The 20332-nt window shown below is 41.9% G+C and overlaps 1 protein-coding gene across 4 annotated transcripts in view; it reads left to right on the plus strand.

The window, feature by feature from the left end:
- Positions 1-19321, plus strand: part of Jph1 (junctophilin 1) — an 86728-nt gene extending 67407 nt beyond the window's left edge. The window contains exons 4-6 of one of the 4 annotated variants that reach the window (XM_021225263.2): positions 9466-10106; positions 16784-16878; positions 17308-19321. In XM_021225263.2, coding sequence (XP_021080922.1) covers positions 9466-10106; positions 16784-16864 — 722 coding nt within the window. In that variant the 3' untranslated portion in view covers positions 16865-16878; positions 17308-19321. The other 3 variants (XM_013110897.3, XM_005066771.4, XM_021225264.2) reach the window with 3 other exon arrangements.
- Positions 19322-20332: the final 1011 nt, after the last annotated feature.

The raw sequence follows: 20332 nt of genomic DNA on the forward strand, positions 1-20332 counted from the left end.
AGATTGCTCTCTCAAGTTCTGTGTCTTGGGCATCAACTAAGTAATTCCCAATGGAGAACATTACCAGCAGATTGGTAGATTTGGGTCAGATATCCAGTGTTGGTCTTTCATACTGTTTGTATTTTTACAATGTGATGTGAGCTTCTTTTGTTGCTTGTGAGTTTGAAGTGATGCATCGTGTTAGGTTGTTTGGGCTATGCTGCTAAAGCAAGGCCTATGGGTTGAGGATGGTGCAGGCTGGTCAGGTTTCAGAGACTTAACATGCTTGATCTATGAGCAGATGTGTGGCCCAGGCCTGGAGGCTGGATGTGGTGCAGCACACAGGATGTGTGACAGGGGCCAAGCCTGGGGAGTGACATGGATCTGGTGGGTCTGGGTACTGGAGAGGGATTGGGCAGGCTGGGGTTCAGAGAACTCACCAGACTGGACCTGGGCAAGGCCTGGAGGCTGGGTTTAGTTCAGACAAGTGGAGGGGAAGAAGAGGGAAGGGAAGCACAGCATGTGTGCCACGGGGTCCCTGGAAGCAGTCAGGGCTGGGATTGGTGAGCCAAAAGAAGGAAGATGCTACCATCCCAGAGCAACTGCAAGGGAAAAGGTATGGAAGAGGAGAGATCCACTAGCCTGCCTAGGCCTGTGCCGCTCACAGCAGGTATAGGACCCCTGAGAGCAATCAGGCCTCATCTTTTCCTTTAAAGGTCTATGGGGTTTTGTTTGTTTTGTTTTTTAGCTCAGCAATACTACAGAATAAGTGGGACAAAACAGGAGGCTACCTGAGGCTTGCTGGCCAGCCATTCGTACTGAAATAGCATGTTCCAGGTTCAATGAGAGATGCTGTCTCAGAAACTAAGATGTGAAGATCAACCAAGGAAGACATCAGAATGTCAGCCTCAACACAGGAGCACAGATGTGTGCATGTACACACCCCCTGTCCGCACAGAGAGGAGAGGGAGGGGAAACACAGGAGCACAGATGTACATGTACACACCCCCCGTCTGCGCAGAGAGGAAAGGGAGGGTGAGGAGGCAGGGAAAGAAGAAGAAAGATAGTAAGATTTCTGGAGAAGTGCCCCCACTGAGTTGCTGAGACTTAAGTGTCTTGGCAGAGTGGCTTCTTCAAGAGTGATAATGGGTGCTTTATTTATGTGTGTTTGATTTAAAAGGGTTAATACATGTATATTTTACTAAGAAAGGGACATTTTGCATATTTTAAAGTGAGCTCTGATGAATAAACTCCCTCTTTCCTGGTATCTAAGGACCTTGACAGATTAGCTATTCCAGGGCGTGAAACCCACAGGAAGAGTTGGGCAAGCAGAGGGAGTTTTGCCCTCTGCTCCCAACCATGCCACCATCTGGAGAAGCCAGACGCTTGGGACACAGTGGGCTTGAACTGCTTTGCCAGCAAACAAAATTAGCATTGTTGTCTGCAGATGCTAATTCTTGGCCCTGCTAATTCTGCTGCACAGCGGGGTCCCTCTAGACTTCTCTCAGGTATTACCAAGAGGTAAATGATACTGAAGCCCATCTCGGTTTCCCAGACTGAATGCTTTTTAAAAGCCTTTGTATGGTGGAAAAGCATTTGAGGGAAAAGAAATATTGTGGGAAAATGTAATTCCACCCTTCCTTAGTTCTAACAGACTCATATAGGCAAGTTGCTCATCAGTAATGAATACATCCTAGTAGCATGAGATGACAGTGAGCCTCTTTGAGACCAGAGCTAAAGGGCAACTGCAGCCCTTTGACCCACAGCCAACACTTCCTCCAGCAACTGTATAGAAAGCCTGTTTTGTGCTGGGTGTTATGGATCTTCTCAAGGGAATATAACTCATGCTTTCCAAACTGTATTTACAGGGTGATCAAATCAGATAGGCATTTGCAAAAAGACTTTGAGTACCACTTCTAAGCCTGCCCGCTTAATTTACACATCTCAGATATACATATCACCATTATTTGAAAGGCATATGCGGCAGCCCTTGGATAGCCATGTCTGGTAGCTTACATTTTGAATGTTTTCATAGCAAATTACCTACTTTTAGGAGCTGGCAGTATTTTCATCATTGTTAAATCTCTCAGTTTTAGTTCAGAAATCTAGTATTGTATGGATCAATTAACTGCAAGATAAAAACAGACCTGTATAGGGATATTAAGTTCTCTAAGGGCTAAGTTCTAATCACCAAATCACCCTAGTAGATGTGTATTGCATACACATGGAGAAACCTAAATTGGAATCAGTGTGAAAGAATAGTGGTTTACCCGCTGAGAATTTGGGAAGAAAGCTTAAGTGGAAAAGGAGCCATATATTGAAGAGACCAGTCAAGAACCCTCGGTGATAGAACATGACTGGGCACATGGAAATATCTAAAGAATCAGTTAGCATAGGAAGTATAGAAACAAACTGAGTCACAGAGGCAAACACTGGCATTATCCATCCAGACCCTTTCTAGAGAAGCCTGGACCAGAGCTTGAACTATTGCGTTGCATTGACAAGGATGTTTCTAATTATGAAGCAAGAGGCAGGGAACCAAGAGGCAGGGAACCATAGCCAAGAGGCAGGTGTATTCTCCACTGGTATCATTGTCCTGACTGAGGGAATAGGTGCATCAAGCTAGCTCACCTGGTCCCATTACATACTTCATTCTCGTATTTCATATTGATGAGATTCTGTCATCTCATACTCCTCATCCTGATTTCACAATGACCAGGAAGTCATGAAGCTCTACCCTCAGAAGTGATGAGTCTTGGTGGTATCAATAAAAGCCGTGTAGCTTATGTGACCTTCACATTGCCCACTGTGAATGAATGAGTTGGCCTTCCAGTATGGCATACCAGTCTTAAGAGTTTCAGAAAGGGGAGTGCATGGATAATTCAAGTTCCTAAGCCAGGAGGATTGCACTACAGCTCTTGAGGACGATCGGGAAGAAGTGAAGAGAGAGAAAAGAGGGAAACTGAGAGACTATACTGTGGCTTTTCATCCTGCTATTTGGGTTACTCTCAGTCATGATTTTGTGGGGGGATGTTATGTGTGTGCTTGTGTTTGTGAATGTTGGCTAGAGACTGATCGATCACTCTCCACTTAGTTTTTGAGACAGGGTCTCTCACTTAACCTGGAATTCGCAAATTTGGCAAGATTAACTGACCAGCAAGCTCCAAGGATCCACCTGTCTCTTCCTTCCCAGTGCTAGGATCACAGGCATAAACCTCCACCCCAGCTCTATATGGGTGCTAGAGATCTAAGTTGGAGGTTCTCATACTGGTGTGGCAAGCACTTCATTGAGTCAATTCCCCACCTGCTTCCATAAGTACCCTCGTCTCACTTTTAACTCCAGCTCATATTAAGTAAGGCATGGATTTTCTTACACTTATCAGTAAGTCCAAGAACAAGTTAAATGAATTGAAACACTGCCTTGGACTGTAATAAGTTTATTACTTTGAGCCCTCTCGGGAGAATGCCAGCCTGCTTCCCTCAGCAACATCCTCAAGTGTTGTCTTCCTGTGTTGAAATGTGGGTGCTCACACAGCACCACTGATTATTTACAATGAAAGTGAAGCCCGTAATCTACGTTACTAAGTGTTAGCTGTGCTTGTGTTTCTCATGAATTGGAAGCCCAAGTATTCCTCATTGCTAAAGGCCTATGCCAGTCACTCATGTGTCACTATTTTGGTTAAATAAATGGAAGCATCCAGGAATAGATGGCTTCTGAGCTCACCTTCCAGACCTTAAATTCTGAGTACTTTGTTTTTCCACGGAGAAGAGAAACTGAATAGTCCGCTAGTGGACGTGAAAGTGGAGATTGCTGAGCCTCCTGGTTATCCTGACCCCTCACTCCTGCATATTCCATTTCACAAACATGTCTTGAGTGGCAGCCACTTGCCGGGTACCAGGGTGGACATCCACAGTTCACAGCTGAGAACTCTGACTGTGGTCACAGACTCTGCAGAACTGTTAAAGAGGGGGCTGCAAGGCCCTTTAGGGGAGACAGTGCTGTTTCTGCTGCTTAGATCATCTCTTTAGAATCTTTGCAGTATGCTCACTTTGTCCTAATTGGCAGCCTTGAGAAAATGATTGATTTCGGTTAAATGATTTCCTGTTGCTGCAGATAAGCTTTTGACAGGGGCCTTGCCCTTGTAGACATTTGCTTGGGGGAAGTCTTAGTGGTGCTCCTTCTGCCCATGACCAGCCCAGCGAGGCTCGTTTCTGAAGTTCAAACTGGATTCCCTGCTGCCACTGTCTGCCAGTGTCCACTCAAAGCCTTTGTGCCCACTGTGAGGGCTTACCTTTCTGTGATGGTAATGACAGGCTGACAGTCCCTGTGTGGAATGTTGTAGACCAGGTGACTTTTTCTCAATATGAATCCCAGGGTGGGGGTGAGAGTCTCTCAGGATTCATAGATCCTGCCTATAAAAACATGACTGTCTGCCAATTCCAACTGCCAAACTCTCAACATTTATTATAGTTTCCATCCATATTGGCTGGTCCTGATAGTAAGCTGCCACGACTCACCAGCTTTATGTAGCTGGCATTACGTTATAACACACATTACTACATAGAACAAGTAGCAGGCACAGCATGTACCTTCCAAGAGAACGGAGTCCAGGAAAAAACCTCTGTCCACTGCATTACATTAACTGTCTTGTTTAAAATGAATTGACTCTTCCTCTGGAAAAAGACAACTGTGTATTCTCACATTTGGCCAGTTCTCTCTAACATGACTGTGCCATGATGGAACGATTTCCCATTTGGGTGTAGCCATGTAAGGCGGGCATTAGTGGAGGTCTGTTCAACACCCGTAATTTTTGCATCTGGAATATAGAATCACCTGGGGCATGCAAATTCAATTGTCTACACTTGGATAGGCCACAAGTATAGGAACCACTGCGTGGGGCTGCAATTATGTTTTCCTTAAAGTCATTTTCCAGTGAGTAAAGCGAGGCAGTTTTCAATCTGAGTGTTGGTACCCAAATGTACATCTACCATTCTAATAATTTCTTTGAATTCAGCAGGTTTTTCAGCAACATCAGCAACCCAGGTGACAGTCCTAGCTCAAAATCTCCAAAAAGGCTTAGAGTAGTTGTAAGGGACCATACTAAACACACCTTTCCTACTCCTCCTAAGACAAGATAACTGTTCAAAGAAGCAATATGGCAAGCTTCTAAAGGAGACAGAAGTGACTTGTCTGGTGTCTGGGAGTTAAGTCAGGAAGTACATTTGGTGTAATACAAATTTGAGTATCACAGTTATTGTAACGTCCTCAACTTAGCATCCTAATAAGTTTCATAAGCATAAATTCAGTATAAACGTGGGGTTTTTGCTTTTGTTTAAAATGTTTATATAAAGCATTTGAAAATATGTTCATATTCAAATGTTATTTTATATATGTGTGTATTCATGTATACACACACACATAAACAGAAATTAAAGTATATAACTTTTAAGTGTGGTCTTAGGCCAGTATTACTAAATAGGCCAAGTTTTTCCCCAGTAAACAGTCTCTTGCAGCTGTGGATGTTGGCACCACCCCATCCTCAATGGGGAGTCATTTTTGCTGGGAACTATCAGGGAAACTCCCTTGCCTACTTCTGATCTTCTCCCCATGATAAATGAAAGCAGATCAGTGGTCCCTGGGAGAAAGCCAGTCCGTAGGGGCAATGTCACAGCCCCACATCTTCTAAATGAAACACGCTTTTTGACACCTTTACTTCTCAAAGTTGAGCGGCTCTTGATGTTTTTCTTCTATTGTTTAGAACATGTAACTGATGCTTGTCAGCATCTATTATATCTTCCACCCTTTCCTGTATGTATGTGTAAGTTAAATGCTAACCTTTAATAGGCCTTAATTTTGATATAAAGACATGGGCAAATTTTTTTGGTAAACATAAGTTTGTGCTTATCTGTTGGACTGAGGTCATAAATACTTAGTCATTTATATAATCTGTTCAGTGTTGTGTAGATTAAATTAGAACTGTTGGCTCCAGGAATCTTGACTATTATAATTATCTTTGCATGGTACATTCACTACGGTGCCTAGAATGGTATGTTCAGGAATGCTATAAAATCGAATAACAGTGAAACACAAGGTATTTTAAAGACAATGAATAGAGGAATGTGGGAATGGCAAGGGGAAAGCAGATAATATGCAACAGTCAGGCTGGCTCCTAGCAGAGGTCACGAAGGAGGAGGGGCTGTAAAAATGCATCTACAGCAGAATTATAAAGGGTTCTCCATATAGGACAAGTACAGGTGAGCTTATAGGGTTTTAAAAAGAGAGCAAGCATTGTGGGTATGGTTCATCAGTACAATTTGAGGCCCTATGCTCAATACTCAACAGCTAAAATAAACTAAGAAGCAGGGGTGAGTCTGTCAATGGATAATGGAATTTCTTGTGCCCATGATGCTTTTGCACCGTGTAGGTGCTATGCCCAGCACAGAGCACCCAGGATGAATTCAGCAACGAGGATATGGCCTTTGCATGGTTACAGGCAACCCTTTCCTTTCCTCATTCAGTGAAATGTTTTTCTCTAGGTCAGGAACTCATTTCCCCCTCCCACTTTTATAGGAGAGTTAAAACCACCAGCTTAGAAAAGAGGGTGCTTACCAGGCATAGTGGTGAGCACCTTTAATTCCAGCACTCAAGAAGAGCAGGCAGGCAGATCTCTGAGTTCTGTGCCAGCCTGGGCTACATAATGATCTCCAGGTCAGTCAGGGCTACATAGTGAGACCATGTCTCAAAAAGAAAAGAAGAGAAGAGAAAAGAAAAGAAGATACTTAACAAATTCAGAAATTCAAAATCCCAATTGTTGACAAGTTTGGGGTTGCTTGAAGGCTGACAGGTGGATTTATCTTCTGGAGAATGTTGTATTATGGCTGAATCTATGTATATTCTCAGAAAGTCTCACCAACATGAGCCCAAACTTGAGCTGAGCAGAGGACACCAGTGGACATGCCAAACTCAATGGCAAAAAAAACCAGGAGGCCTCAACCCTACACAAAAACTACAGACAACTGAGGAATACTGGGAGCAGAAAAAGTGGCCCTCCCCAGGGAAGAGCATGGCAATTGGTTGTCCAGTGTTCCACAGTCAGCCCTGAAAACATGCACACAAGTAACATTATGCACACTTAAAAGGCTATATTTAGGAACATATACATATATGCATGCAATGACAATTTGTGGAAAAGGAACCCATGGACTTAGAAGCTGGAGAGGGGTACCTGGGGCAGGGGAGGCACTTAAAGGGAGGAAAAGGAAGGGGGAAACATTGTGTGGCATGAAATAATAAAAGACCCAGAGACTGATATTGGGGTTCAAACTTCAAGCTGAAGATCAGAAAAGCAAAGAAGCTGGCCACTATCTCTCACCTCAAGCTCAGGATGGAAAGGGCTGATCCACCCACGAGCTCTTCACCAAGTCTCACATGGCTACTTCTCCTCAGTGTAGCTGGAGAATGAATGCCTCTCTGAGACCTTGCTTCTGTCTTATATACTTCCCTAATGTTGGGATGAAAGTTTTGAGCTATAATTCTCTTTTAGACTGATTCACTCTTGTGTGGATCTGGGTAGCCTTGGACCCACAGAGATTCATCTATCTCTCAATCCTCCTCAATCCTAGGATTAAAGATGTGTACCACTAGCTTCTGGCTGCTGGAATTAAAGGTGTGTGTCTGGCTTCTGCAGCTTGTGACTGACTTTGCTTTCTGAATCCTCAACTCAAGCTTTAATAAATCATAAATAATATATCCCTACAATGTTGTGATTATACTCTCAAAAAAATAAGAAAGAAAAAGTTGCCTTCTGTGCAGCATTGTGCTGTATTGTAAAGGAGCCAGGAACTGTGTGACTTGGCTTTTGAGCTGTTTCCACATCAGTAGAACCTACTTCCTATGACTTAGGTGAGCCTTTACATTTCAAGGAAAAACAAAACATCAACAAACAAAGGTTTATAAAATAAATAGCAACCATATTACTATAAATTGCTAACTTAGCTACAATGGAAGAGCAATTAAAGTGTGAATGTGAAGTATATTTTAACAATTGAGGATTGTTGTTCTTCAGCCCCCTCGGCATGTCTTTAGCTGGTTGGGAATGAGAGATGGGGTTGGACACAGGAAAGAAAATGAAGATGAAATGCTTTTGGCAAGAGCTGGTTGGCTCCCTGAGCAAGCTAGTGGCTGGTTTCTCTCTTATTAATGTGTGAAAGTGTGTCACCTCCTGCCCATTTACAAGAAAATGGCAGCTCTGCTGAGTGTGACTTTGATTTCATGAGATTTAGAGTGGTAGCACATGACATGGTTATGGGGAAGGGCCAAGAGCTAGCACACGCAGAAGGAAGGCACCACAATTGAGAGCTGTCTTGACTCCCTAGCAAGCCCCCCTTTCTAGACCATTGGCATCAGTAAGCTCTCATAGCCTGTGCCATCATACCATGTACCCTCTTGTTTTATGAGGAGTTCAATATAAAAAAAAGTGAAGCAGTTGTTGTTGTTTTAAGTATGTGAATGTATGTAGGTGTGTGTGTGTGTGTGTGTGTGTGTGTGTGTGTGTGTAAACCAATGAGCAGCATCGTGTCATCCTTAGGTGCCATCCACTTTGTTCTGGGACAAGGTCTTACTAGTACCTAGGCCTCACCAGTTATCTAAGCCAAGCTTAGGAGCCAGTCTGTGTGTCATGCCTCTCTGGTGCCAGGATTGCAGATTCACAAAACCATACCTGGCTTTTGTGACATCACTTCTGATGCCTGAACCCAGGTCCTCATGCTTTTCTAGAAAACACTTTATCTGCTGGACTATTACTCTAGTCTCTACTTCCAAAAATAAGTAACTTTAAATTGATTTTTTAAAAAGTGTTATAAATGTTCCTGAAGTATATATTTTTCAATTAAATACAAAACCTGAGACGGTTGTGAACAGTGTTGGTAACATGTCCCTACTGTGAATGGACTACATGGAAGTTATTCCAAAGTGCTCAGCCTAAAGGCAGAAGTTGGTCCTAACCAAAAAGTTTCAGTAATGGTTAAAAATACCTTCTCAGCAGGTTCTCCCTGTACAATGCAGATCTCTGTAAACTTCTGATCAGACAAAAATAAGCTTATTTCTTTATTCAATTTAATGCTGTTCTTATTTTGATTATACCACCTAATTGGGGTAAGTAAATTTTTTCGTTAGATGTTCTACCAACATGAATTCTGCTCCACACCAAACTACCATGTTCTTCCAATAAGAAATAATACACATATTAGAGAAGTATTAAGTTCTTTATCTTTTATGGATATCAGTATAGTATAAATAGTAACAAGTTTTATCTTGAAAGCATTTTCCAGGAGTAACCTTTTTCTCAGGCATTGAAATGTGCTCACACCTTATAAATATCTTGAGAAGGAAGGACATGATCTCCTTTAGTAAAATCATAGTCCACCTAGATTGCAAACCTTTTCAAGTTTTTTTTATCACTTTTCTTTTCTGTTCCTCATTTCCAGGCCCTGATTATATAAAACAAAGATTTCAGGAGGGGGTAGATGTTAAAGAAAATCCAGAAGAAAAGGTACCAGAAAAGCCACCATCACCAAAGGAATCCCCACATTTTTATCGCAAAGGCACGACACCACCCAGGTCTCCTGAGGCAAGTCCCAAACAGAGCCACTCCCCTCAACCTTCCTCCCCAAAGCCCATGAAGAAACAAAACCCCAGCTCAGGGGCAAGACTCAGCCAAGATAAACGGAGCATGACTGAGGAGCAAGTGACAGCCATTGTCAATAAACCATTGATGTCAAAGGCTCCTTCAAAGGAACTCGGAGCAACAGTGTCCAAGTACTCTGGCCGCCATCATGTTCCCAACCCCAGCAATGGGGAGCTGCACTCTCAGTATCATGGCTACTATGTGAAACTGAACACGCCCCAGCATCCTCCAGAAGATGGGGAGGATGACGGAGCCACCCAGTCTTCCTCGGCTTTGGTATATAGGCCGTCGCCTAACAAGTGGAGTCCCCCTAAATCTGTGACAAAATCAGTTGCCAAAGAAAGCAAAGCTGAGCCAAAAGCCAAGAAGTCTGAACTTGCTATACCAAAGAATCCTGCAAGCAGTGATCCCTGCCCTTCTTCGGAAAAAGAAGCCAATTCAGTAAGTCTCGCAAGAGCCCTTCCCTTGGATTTGTTCAGGGAGCAGTATGGAGTGGGTTATTTTCCATTTTGACTACAGTTGGGCTGACAAAGTTCCACTGCGTTGTTAGAACAGAGCAGAACATGTTTAAAGCTCATGTTAGCAAAGAGTTCTCTGGACAAGAATCTTGAGCCTACTCAGCCACCCACTGTAGACAGACAGTTCAGATGGGACTAAGGCCTGGCCAGCCCAAGATGGTCTCATGGGTTAGCAAGTATCTATCAGAGTGTCTTGGTAAGTTCTTAATTACCTGCTCAGTGGCCCCCTAGAAGGGAAACATAGCCACTATCACAGCCAGTGCCTCTCTGCTTAGCAACAAGGAGCTCCATGTTTACTCAAAGGACTGTCAGGAGCAGTCATTGTAAATTCTCATAAATACGCAGTCTGTATTTTACTTAGTGAGCCAGGCTCTTCAATAAGAATACTTTTTTCCCCAAGTGAGAATCTTTTTACAACAATGTAGTCCTTTATAACTCATCTCTGGGGTGTGGATGCTTCCAGACTCAGCTGTCTAATAGATACTGACCATTGATGTGTCTTGGACAGGTGAGTTTTTTTTTGGGGGGGGGGCAGTAAGATTTGTGTTATTGGTAAATGTCTACTGCATGGCCCTTGACAAGAGATTGGTTTGGTGAGGGCCATATGGAACTGGGATTTTATGAAATTCTGGAGGATTTATGGGATCTGAAATATTTTTAGAATCTTTTTTTAAAGTGACTGATTTAAAGTAAAATGATACATTAGCTTAGTGCTGTATGCCTCTGGGTAGTCAGGTTCACTGTGAAACACACAGGGAGTAAGTAAGACATGGCCTCTTGATGGGTACTACACAGGGAGTAAGTAAGACATGGCCTCTTGACGGGTACTAGCATTTCAGAAACATGTACATAAAAGTTTGAACTGGAAACCTGACCAAGTATATTATAGACTAGCTATCACTTTCTTAGTTTTATTCCATTTATTCATGGGGTTAAACAATTAAAATTCATCTTTTGAATTATGTTAATTTTTGCTAATATATGTACCTCTAACATAGGTTATTTTTTCATCCTTCACTTTTTCATTAGCTAAATGTAAATTAATCAGATCCAGCTAGACTAATAACTTCCCAAGAGTCAACTTTTGTGGAAGTAAATGACTTTTAAGACAGACATAAGGCATTTGAGTATTTAGTAAGTATTTGGTTTTTAAAATGTTTGAACAATGATAAACCATTATCTCTTGTTATAGTTCTACCACTATTGATTCACTGCATGAAACAACTACTTCTCAGACATTCAACTTGAATATTTATGAATAAGGCTTCATGGGTATACTATCTACTTGATTAACAAGGAGCAAATCACAGCAGTGCCATTCCATTAATGTTACATCTTTGCCTGCCTGGTAGGGCATTTAATTTCCCAAATACCATAGTGAAAGAATGTGCCCAGCATCCCCCTCATCAGCCTGAGATAGGGAAAAAAAATATTGCTTTACCTATAAATCTTTCTCTGTAGTACCACTGTGTGTTTGTAAACACACTACCAGTGTATTTAGGAAAAGCGTAGGCTTTACTAATGTGAAGAATCTGCTGGTTCTTGAAGTAAGCCAAGAAACTTCCAACTCAAGTTCACTGATCAAAATCCAAGCTACATATATATGAGATGCTCTCAGCAGCCATGCCTCTCCCTTGAGCTTCAGCCTGCCCTGGGAATGACCATCCAGATCTGGAAAGCAGGATTGGCCTGACCCTCGGTGTGAAAATGCTGCCTTCCTCATAGCAGCAGGGAGCTGCCTCTCATTTCTAGTGCCAGCCCTCTTAGCTGGAGTTAGGAAGTGACACATCACTGTCAGAGTAGTCAGTGAATAACAACAGAAACAATGGACTACTACCTACTGTCCTGAGAAACCGAGGGCACTGTGCAAGTTCAAAGATAATGAATGGTGTAAAATTCATAGAAATATCCATATAAGAGCAGGTTTTAGTAGATGCCCACAATAAATCAGCCAGTACTCTCAGTGAGCAGCAGGGGAAATTGTTATATTCCTAATGCAGTACCAAGTAGAGTCAATGCTCCAAGGGCGTTACTGTTGTCATTATCAGTAACATACTGGCTAAAATGGAAATCGTTCATAAATGATTCTGTACATTCCATTTCTTCATGTTCACTCTGGATGTAGATCTAGAAAATGTAGAAAGTCTTCTGGAGGACAGACTAACACTTAGAGAAAATTAACTACTTAACAAACGTAAGAAGTAGGAGGTAGGCTCCTGTAAGGATTGTAGCCCCTGCAGGGTCAACTTGAGCTAAATATCTTCTCATATTTTGACACCGTCTGTTTTATTTTCCTAACCGCCTAAAGGTTTCTTCTGATCTGTACTTAGCGTCGGCCTTGCTGCTGCTCCCTGTCACACCTGTCCCAGTCAGTCTGGGCAAGTAGGACTAAGCTTTTCTTCATTTCGCTATTTTAAGCCACCACTGGCCACCACAGTCGTATTTATGGGACTTTACCGTAAAGCTTTTCACCCAGTGGCCTGCCTAAAGTGTCTGAAGAAAGCCAAGGTCACAGCTTGCTACCTGTCTCTTAAACAGAGCATCTCAGATTTTCATTTTCACCTGGCTTCTGCTAGAGCCCTCCATTACTGGTCTATGCTCATCTTCCCGGAGTCATCTTTTAAAATAACTACCTAAGGAGAGCTACACTGGTAGGGTAAATATGCTTGCATATTAGTTCATATACAGGATAAATATATGTGTTCAGTGGGAAATACATGTGTATGTATTTTTCATTCTGGATAAACCATTCATTCATTATTCATTGAAGCCAGATTACAAGTACAATGGGATGTAGGACAAGCCTTTGAAGAAAGATAGTAAGTTGCTAAATTCAACCCAAGACAATTTACAAACCCAGAATACTAACCAATTTGAAAGAGTTCATGTAAACTAATAGCACCTTACTAGGGTTTATGCAATGGGAGTTAAAGATTGTTTTGTTTATCCTTTTGCTGGGATCAAGCCCAAGGCCTGCCTTGGACATGCTGGGTCATTCATTATTCCGCCTCTGCATTACACACCAGCCTTATCTTCAGTTTTTGATGTCAGTCTCAAAGGCAATTGGTGATTCTGTTTGTCTTGCATCCTCTTCAAACCCTGAACTCCATAGGATTTTGTTCTCACCCAGTATGCTTTTCTCCGTCCTTCATGTACCCATTATCTGTGAGAGAAATTAAATGTACTAGCCCACAATTGAAGCAATCCCAAATTGTCTGCACACTTAAGAATAAAGTCTAAGCAAAGCATAGAGTAGCCATAACATTTCCGTATTCTTTATGCACAGATGGGATATTGAAAGATTATCTCTAGTATTTTGAGCTCTAAGAGTTTCTGTGTGGTAAGCTTGCTGTGGTTGAGAAGTTGTAAGAGATAGAACTCGCCATTTATTGCAACTAGCCTCATGCTGTAGCCCAGCCTATCCCTGAACTGATGGCATTTCTCCTGTGTCAGCATTCAGAGTACTAAGATTGCAGCATAAATCGCCACACCTGGCTCACCGATTAATCAAGTAGTTGGAAGTTAGTAAGATTTTGTTTCTCTGAGAATTACAGGATATAGATTTAAATGTTGCCTTGAAGAGCTTCATTAGAAATTGTTTTTAAACTAAGGTCTGAGCTTTAGCAGGGTTAGAGAAAAGAGTCTAAACCATCCAAGTGAAGAGCCTGACATTTAATTCTGTTTCTAAAGAACCTTGATTTCATAAATAGTCCATAAGTATTCTAATATACTTACCCTATTGAAACCCCCCAGAATGGAACTAATAATCTCACCTGAAGAATAATAAGAGCTAAGTGATAATCTACTTAGAGATGCTTAGTCTACTGTCTGGCATTTAAAACCTGCTCTTTCTTCCATCTACCTGGGGCTTAAGAGGTAGGGGTGGCTTTTCCTCGTAGGTCCCTCAAAAGGCCCTGTTTTCAGTCCCCATACCCCACTTTACTAACAATTCATCTGTTCTGTTCTTTTTTTTTTTTTTTTTTTTTTTTTTTTTGGTTTTACGAGTCAGGGTTTCTCTATTGTTTTGGAGCCTATCGGTCCAGCCTGGCCTTGAACTCACAGAGATCCGCCTGCCTCTGCCTCCCGAGTGCTGGGATTAAGGCGTGTGCCACCACCGCCCAGCTTCATCTGTTCTTTATTGCAATGAGTTCACCTGTTTTGTTCACCATCCAGACCACCAGTACCTAGAGAAGTGCTACAAAGTAGTGAGCTCTCCTTGGACCCTGGCTGCATGGATAAACTGGATACCCCAAGAGTCAGGCACTGGGGACACAGTGAGGACAGAGTCAACACTATCAACAAAGCCCTTGATAATGTGGAGCTGAGTCTAGGTGGGAAGGTGACAGTGCAACAGCAGATGGCAATAAAATGTGGCAAGTATCACAACAGAGGAAGCACAGGGCACCCTGACCTCCACCAGAGAGCTGTTGCCCATGAACACAGGGTAGGGATGTCCTTCAAGTCATCCCTAGTGACCTAGGCCAAGCTCCAGCCTGGAAGATGAACACTTAAGCAGACTTCCTTACTATTCAATCCTGTCACCAGAGAAGGCACATTTGATGCCCCTGACACTTTGTTTTAGCACAGACTTATTTAATACTCAGCGTGTAATTGGTTACTTTTGTATACACTTAATTAGAACAATTAATTTTGACAAGAGAGATGTCTCAGCTGTTAAGAGCTCATGCTGCTCTGGCAGAAGAGCCAGGTTCAGTTACTAGGAACCACATGACAGCACACAACCACTTGTAGATCCAAATCCCCCTTCTGGGTCTCTGCAAGCCAAACACACATATGGGCACATGTAGGTGGCACAGAGGTCCTGTGCTCACAGATAAGCACTGGGGGACACAGGAATGTTAAACACAGAGGGTTGTCTGTGTTAATGGAGAGATGTGTAAGCTGTTTTCTGCCCAGGAGGCTAAGAGTGCATGTGGCGGGCAGCCTGGTAACATTTGCCCTATCTTGTGTGGTTGAGACCGCCCTAGATCCTCCCCCAAACCCTTATCTAGAGCCTTTCTTCTCAGTTAATCTATTGAATCCATCTTTTGCGATTGTACGAAGTTTTTCTCAATGTGGTTGAGTCTTAAGCTTCCCTGTACATACAAGATTGAGTTAATTAGCACCAGGAAACTTTTTCCAAGTTGCACTGTGCTTAAGTATTCCTAAAATAAACTACTCAAGGTTAGACTCTCGAAGTTTGAACCAACACCAGCTACTGAATCCTGTTGAGCCAGACTGCCTTCTTGCCTCTCACAGGTCAACACTCTGAGGGCCATGGCAGAGTAGGCAGAGACCCCCACAGGAACATACATTCATTCAGGAGAAATATCTGTACGCATAAACATAAATTAGTCTATATACAATATAAAGCCAATTAATCTATATACAATATAAAGGCAGTCTAGAATCCTACTGTTTTAAGAATTGTGCTATTTTAATAATAATAATAATACATGATCTTATACTTCTAATAAAGGTGGATTCTTCAGACATCACCGGACCTGAATAGCTAGGTCATATAAACTTTATTTAAACGAATAAAAGCTTGGTGACCTTGGGTTACCTGATCATATTTATATTGATATTTATTGAGATAGGATTCTACTGTTAGGTTAATAGACTTGTTCTACAGTGGTTTGATTATGAATCGAGAAACAAAGAATTAGACCTAAAAAATAACTTCTGGAGGTTGAGGTATTCAAGTTCCCATTTGTGAGGAAGGAGTAGGGCCCAGAAGAAGGCCTTGAAAAAAAGCAAGAGTTAAGAAAACCTCAGGGAGGGCTCAGCCTGTAACTCATTTGGTCATTTCCGTAGCATGGGTGAAGCTCTAGGTTCAGTCCCCAGCACTATGTAAACCAAGCATAGTGATACACACCTATTTCCCAGCACAGCAGTATGTAGAGAAAGGAGGGTCAGAAGTTCAAGACCATCCTCAGCTACATAATAAGTTCAAGGCCAGTATAAGATTCAGAAGACCTATAACCTGAGTGTTTTCCTGAAGTTTTCCTTGGAAGAATAAATTCCTGTGATTTTATTCTTATTTTCTAACTGCCTTGATGAGGGACTGCCCTTCTTTTCTGGATCTGTCACACCTGAAGGACAACTATGCATCTAAGTCCCACAAGCTCCTTTCCAGTGACCTTTCCCAAATGAGGCCTCCAGTTGTGTAGGATGAATAGAGTAAGTTATTGCAGACAAAGACGTTTTTGAGAAGGGGTCTCACTATGTAGCCTTGCTAGTCTAGAACTTACTCTGTAGACCAGACTCACTTTGAACTCACAGACCCCCTGCCTGCCTCTGCCACTAGAGTGCTACGATTAAAGGTTTGTGCCACCACACCCAACTTGAAAACAGTTTTTAACGTAATTCAAATCTACGTTAATTTTCAGTGGAAGTTGAACAGTGACTCCATCTAAACGTAGCATTATTGTATTTAGCTCACACCTTTTGGAAGGGCTGTTACCTTTTATGCCTTTTAGTTTCTTTAGCCATGTTTGCATGCTTACATTTCTGGTAATTGGTTCTGGTGCTGGGTTTGTGTAGAGCAGCTGTACTGGCATGGAAACATTGCTTGTTCTGTTCTGTTTTCTCCTTCAGGGCCCTAATTCTGTCATGATTGTCCTGGTCATGTTGTTGAATATCGGGTTGGCCATTCTTTTTGTTCACTTTCTGACTTGATTGGATTGGGAAAGGTAAGCATAACCTTAATCTCTATACAAAATTGCAGTAACATTGTTTTCTCCAATTCCAATTTACATTTTCTTAACAATGACATTGTCTTTCACTTTAATGTTGGCTGTGCCTAAATGTGACTCAGTATGGTTATTTAATGTTACAACTGTTTTGACCCTTCAGTGAAGTCATGACAACTAGTGGAGTTAGCCCACAGTTCTGCCATGGCGTCCTCAGCCCTTTAAACGGCACAGCCCAGTCAGACTCAGGCAAGGAGGCTGAAATTGGGATGGGATCACGAAAGAGAGGAGACTTGGAAAATGCAGCCAGAGGACCTGTTCAGTCCCCCAAGAATGCTTTGTGTCTTTTGGGGTCCCCTGGGAGCTGAAGTACACAGCCATGTTGGAGAGCAAAGCTTAATAATGATTCTTTTTTAAAATCTGCTGAAGCAGCCCCATCCGGCGAAGTTCTTGGCATTGGCTACTCCATCTGTCCTAGCAGAGTGTGACTAAACTGGAAATGTATGGACCCGCAACTTTTTTTTCTTGATGGAAGTCAACAGCTGCCTTACTATTTTACCATCTGACGCTTTTAGTAGGGAGCTGGGGAGAGAAGACTGCCCAAGGAATGTGGGCTGAGGATTGTGCTGCGGTAGGCGTGGTTCCAACATTCACCGCTATCTCATTAGAAGAAGTAGGTAGCAGCGTCACTCAGCAGTCCTCTGCAAAGACCGGCTGTTTAACGTCTCCTAGAGTGTTCTGGGAGAGAACGTTTCATTTGCTAGTGCACGACTCTGCTCATTTGTGCTGTTTATTTAAGTATGATGCATAGTCATCTGCCACCTGCAGTCCTGGCTGGACAAAAACACACAGGTTGCATCTCAAGGAAAAGTAACAACAAAAGATTAGTGAAAGAGTGTTGTTTATTTGAATAGCAATACATCATTTTCATGTTGCTTATTCTTTCTAAACAAATAGAAGGCTATTTGTCTTTAAGATGTAGTGGTCTGAAGGTATTATACCTTCCAAAGAAATTATTTAATTTGAAATGTTTTTGACATTGTTGAGGTGAATGGTTGACGCACTCAGGAGGTGCTTCCTTCATTTTAAAAGCTGAAAGACAGCAGCAGTGTAGGCGAAATGTTGCATGGATTGCTGTAATCAGTGGTTACGGGTTCGGTTTCATTGCTGACGTACGTTACAACCAAATAAAATCTTGTCAGTGGCTATGTTAATTCCCATGAAAGTTAAGCAAGATGCTATTAATAGCTCCTCTTCTCTCTCTCCATCCCCCCACCCCCATCCCAACCTCAAATTTTGGTTGAATGCCTTCAGGTAGATGGTGAAGCTTTGTTAAGTCGATGCTCCTCAATTCTCTGCCTTCAACATTTTTCAAAGTTGTTTTGTAATTTTATTTTAAAATTTAAAGACATAGATGGCTTTATTTTAAATATTTGTCTTTTGCTGTCCTGTTTTGTTCTGATGTTGATTTTTTATTACATATTTTACTCAGAAGCATGCTTACCTAGAGAAACTCTGGGATCTTTATAAAGAATGCTTATTTAAGAAGAAATCAGGGGAGGAAAGGTATGTCCGAGTCTCTTGAAGGTCTTACCTTGTGGAGGGGAACTGTTCTAGATCTTAACCGTGACGTCATGGTGTCAGCTGAGTCTTTCACCCTTAGTTGCCTTCTCAGTGCAGACGAGACATGTGGACTGCATGCTTCAAGCCACCTGCAGGGTAGTAACCCAGTGGGGGGGGGTTGTTGTTGTTTTATTTATTTTTTGCAGAAGTGCAATATATTAAGACTCCTGGGTGTGACCAACATGGATTAAATAAGAATAAGGCAGAAAGAGAGCAAATGAAAGTAAAATTACAACTTGTATATTTATTTTTTACATTTTGCTTTGACTTTTAAATTTAGAAAGTCCATTTTTACTCAAGAACAAACTAAGTCCCTGTGTGGGTCTCCACATTGTCCCTGCTCCTTCCTACCCCTGTAGCTCCTTATGTTGGGAAGGCTTTTTTTTTAAGAAAATAGAATATTTAATCTTACTAAGTGTTTATTTAAATGTGTAATGCTTTGAAAATAATGGGCAACAGAGAATTAAAGGATGTTTATAAAGTGAGCATGTTGGCTCCATTTATAAATATATATATGATTTATAAGCTTTTTTAAAACAAAGCTCAAATTGTGGGTATTTTTCTAAAATGTGCACAGCTGTATTTTCCATGAAGGATCTTTCTAATAGGTTGTTATACTGTACTCTACATTTTGGACAGCACATAAAGTCTGCCAATGTACTTAATAAAACATGACTTTGTTATTTAAAGTTTCTTGCTGTGAAAAAGAACTCCCTGCCAGTGAGTTCCGTAATTTATATAAAATCCTTGAAACCAAAATGTATAATGTACAGTTTCCACAACTGTAACTGCTCTAATAAAAATGTTGGTTATTAATAAAGCTGGTGGTGTCTTTTCCTTTGTGAGTAAATTATTGTCTAAAGCATGTGGATTGTTAGTGATGATGGTAAAAGAGACCTCAACTGGACAGATGGCTTAGCAATTTAAGGCACTTGCTGCCAAGCTTAATGATCCACGTTCAATCCCCAGGGCCCACATGGTGGAAGAAGAGAACCAAGTCCTGAAAGCTGTCCTGTGACCTCCGCACATAATATCTTGGCATGTGTGTGTTTGCACACATTTTCACACAAATGAAGAAATTTAATGAAAAAATTACAAAAGATATTGCTGAAAAATTAACAAGGAAGGGGGATAAAATGCCCATCACAGCAGTGGGGCAGAAAGAAGGTACACTGCTCTACTCTACTCGTCTTTTATACTGGGACCTTTTCTTCTTTTCTCACATAATATATCCTAATTATGATTTACCTTCCCAGTTCCTTCCTTCTCTCCCCTCTCATCTGGACCCACCCCCTTTCTGTCTCTTATTAGAAAAGTACAGGCTTCTAAGAGATAGTATTAATACAAAAACTATCACATGGAAGTTGAACAGGACAAACCAATGGGAGGAAAAGATCCCAAGAAAAGGCACAAAGATCAGACACCCACTTGTTCACACACTCAGGAATCCCATAAAAACACTAAACTGGAAGCCAAAATATGTATATAGAAGACCTGGTGTGGACCAGTGCAGGCCCTGTGCATGCTCCCTTAGTCTCTGAGTTCACACGGGCTTTGCTCAGGTGATCTAGAAGGCCTTGTTCTCTTGGTGTCCTCCATGCCCTTGGCTCTTACACTCTTTATGCCTCCTCTTCTGCAGGGTTCTCTGAGCACTGAGAGGGATTTGATGGAGACATCCCGTTTAAAGCTAAGTGTTCCAAAGTCTCTCACTCTCTACATGACTGGCTGTGGGTGTCTGTCCCCATCTGCTGCAGGAGGAAGCATCTTTGATGATGACTAGACAAGAAACTGATCTATGAATGTCACAAGATATCAGCAGGAGTCATTGTAT

This window comes from Mesocricetus auratus, unplaced genomic scaffold (assembly GCF_017639785.1).
Source record: "Mesocricetus auratus isolate SY011 unplaced genomic scaffold, BCM_Maur_2.0 Super-Scaffold_6730, whole genome shotgun sequence".
Taxonomy (NCBI): Eukaryota; Metazoa; Chordata; class Mammalia; order Rodentia; family Cricetidae; genus Mesocricetus; species Mesocricetus auratus.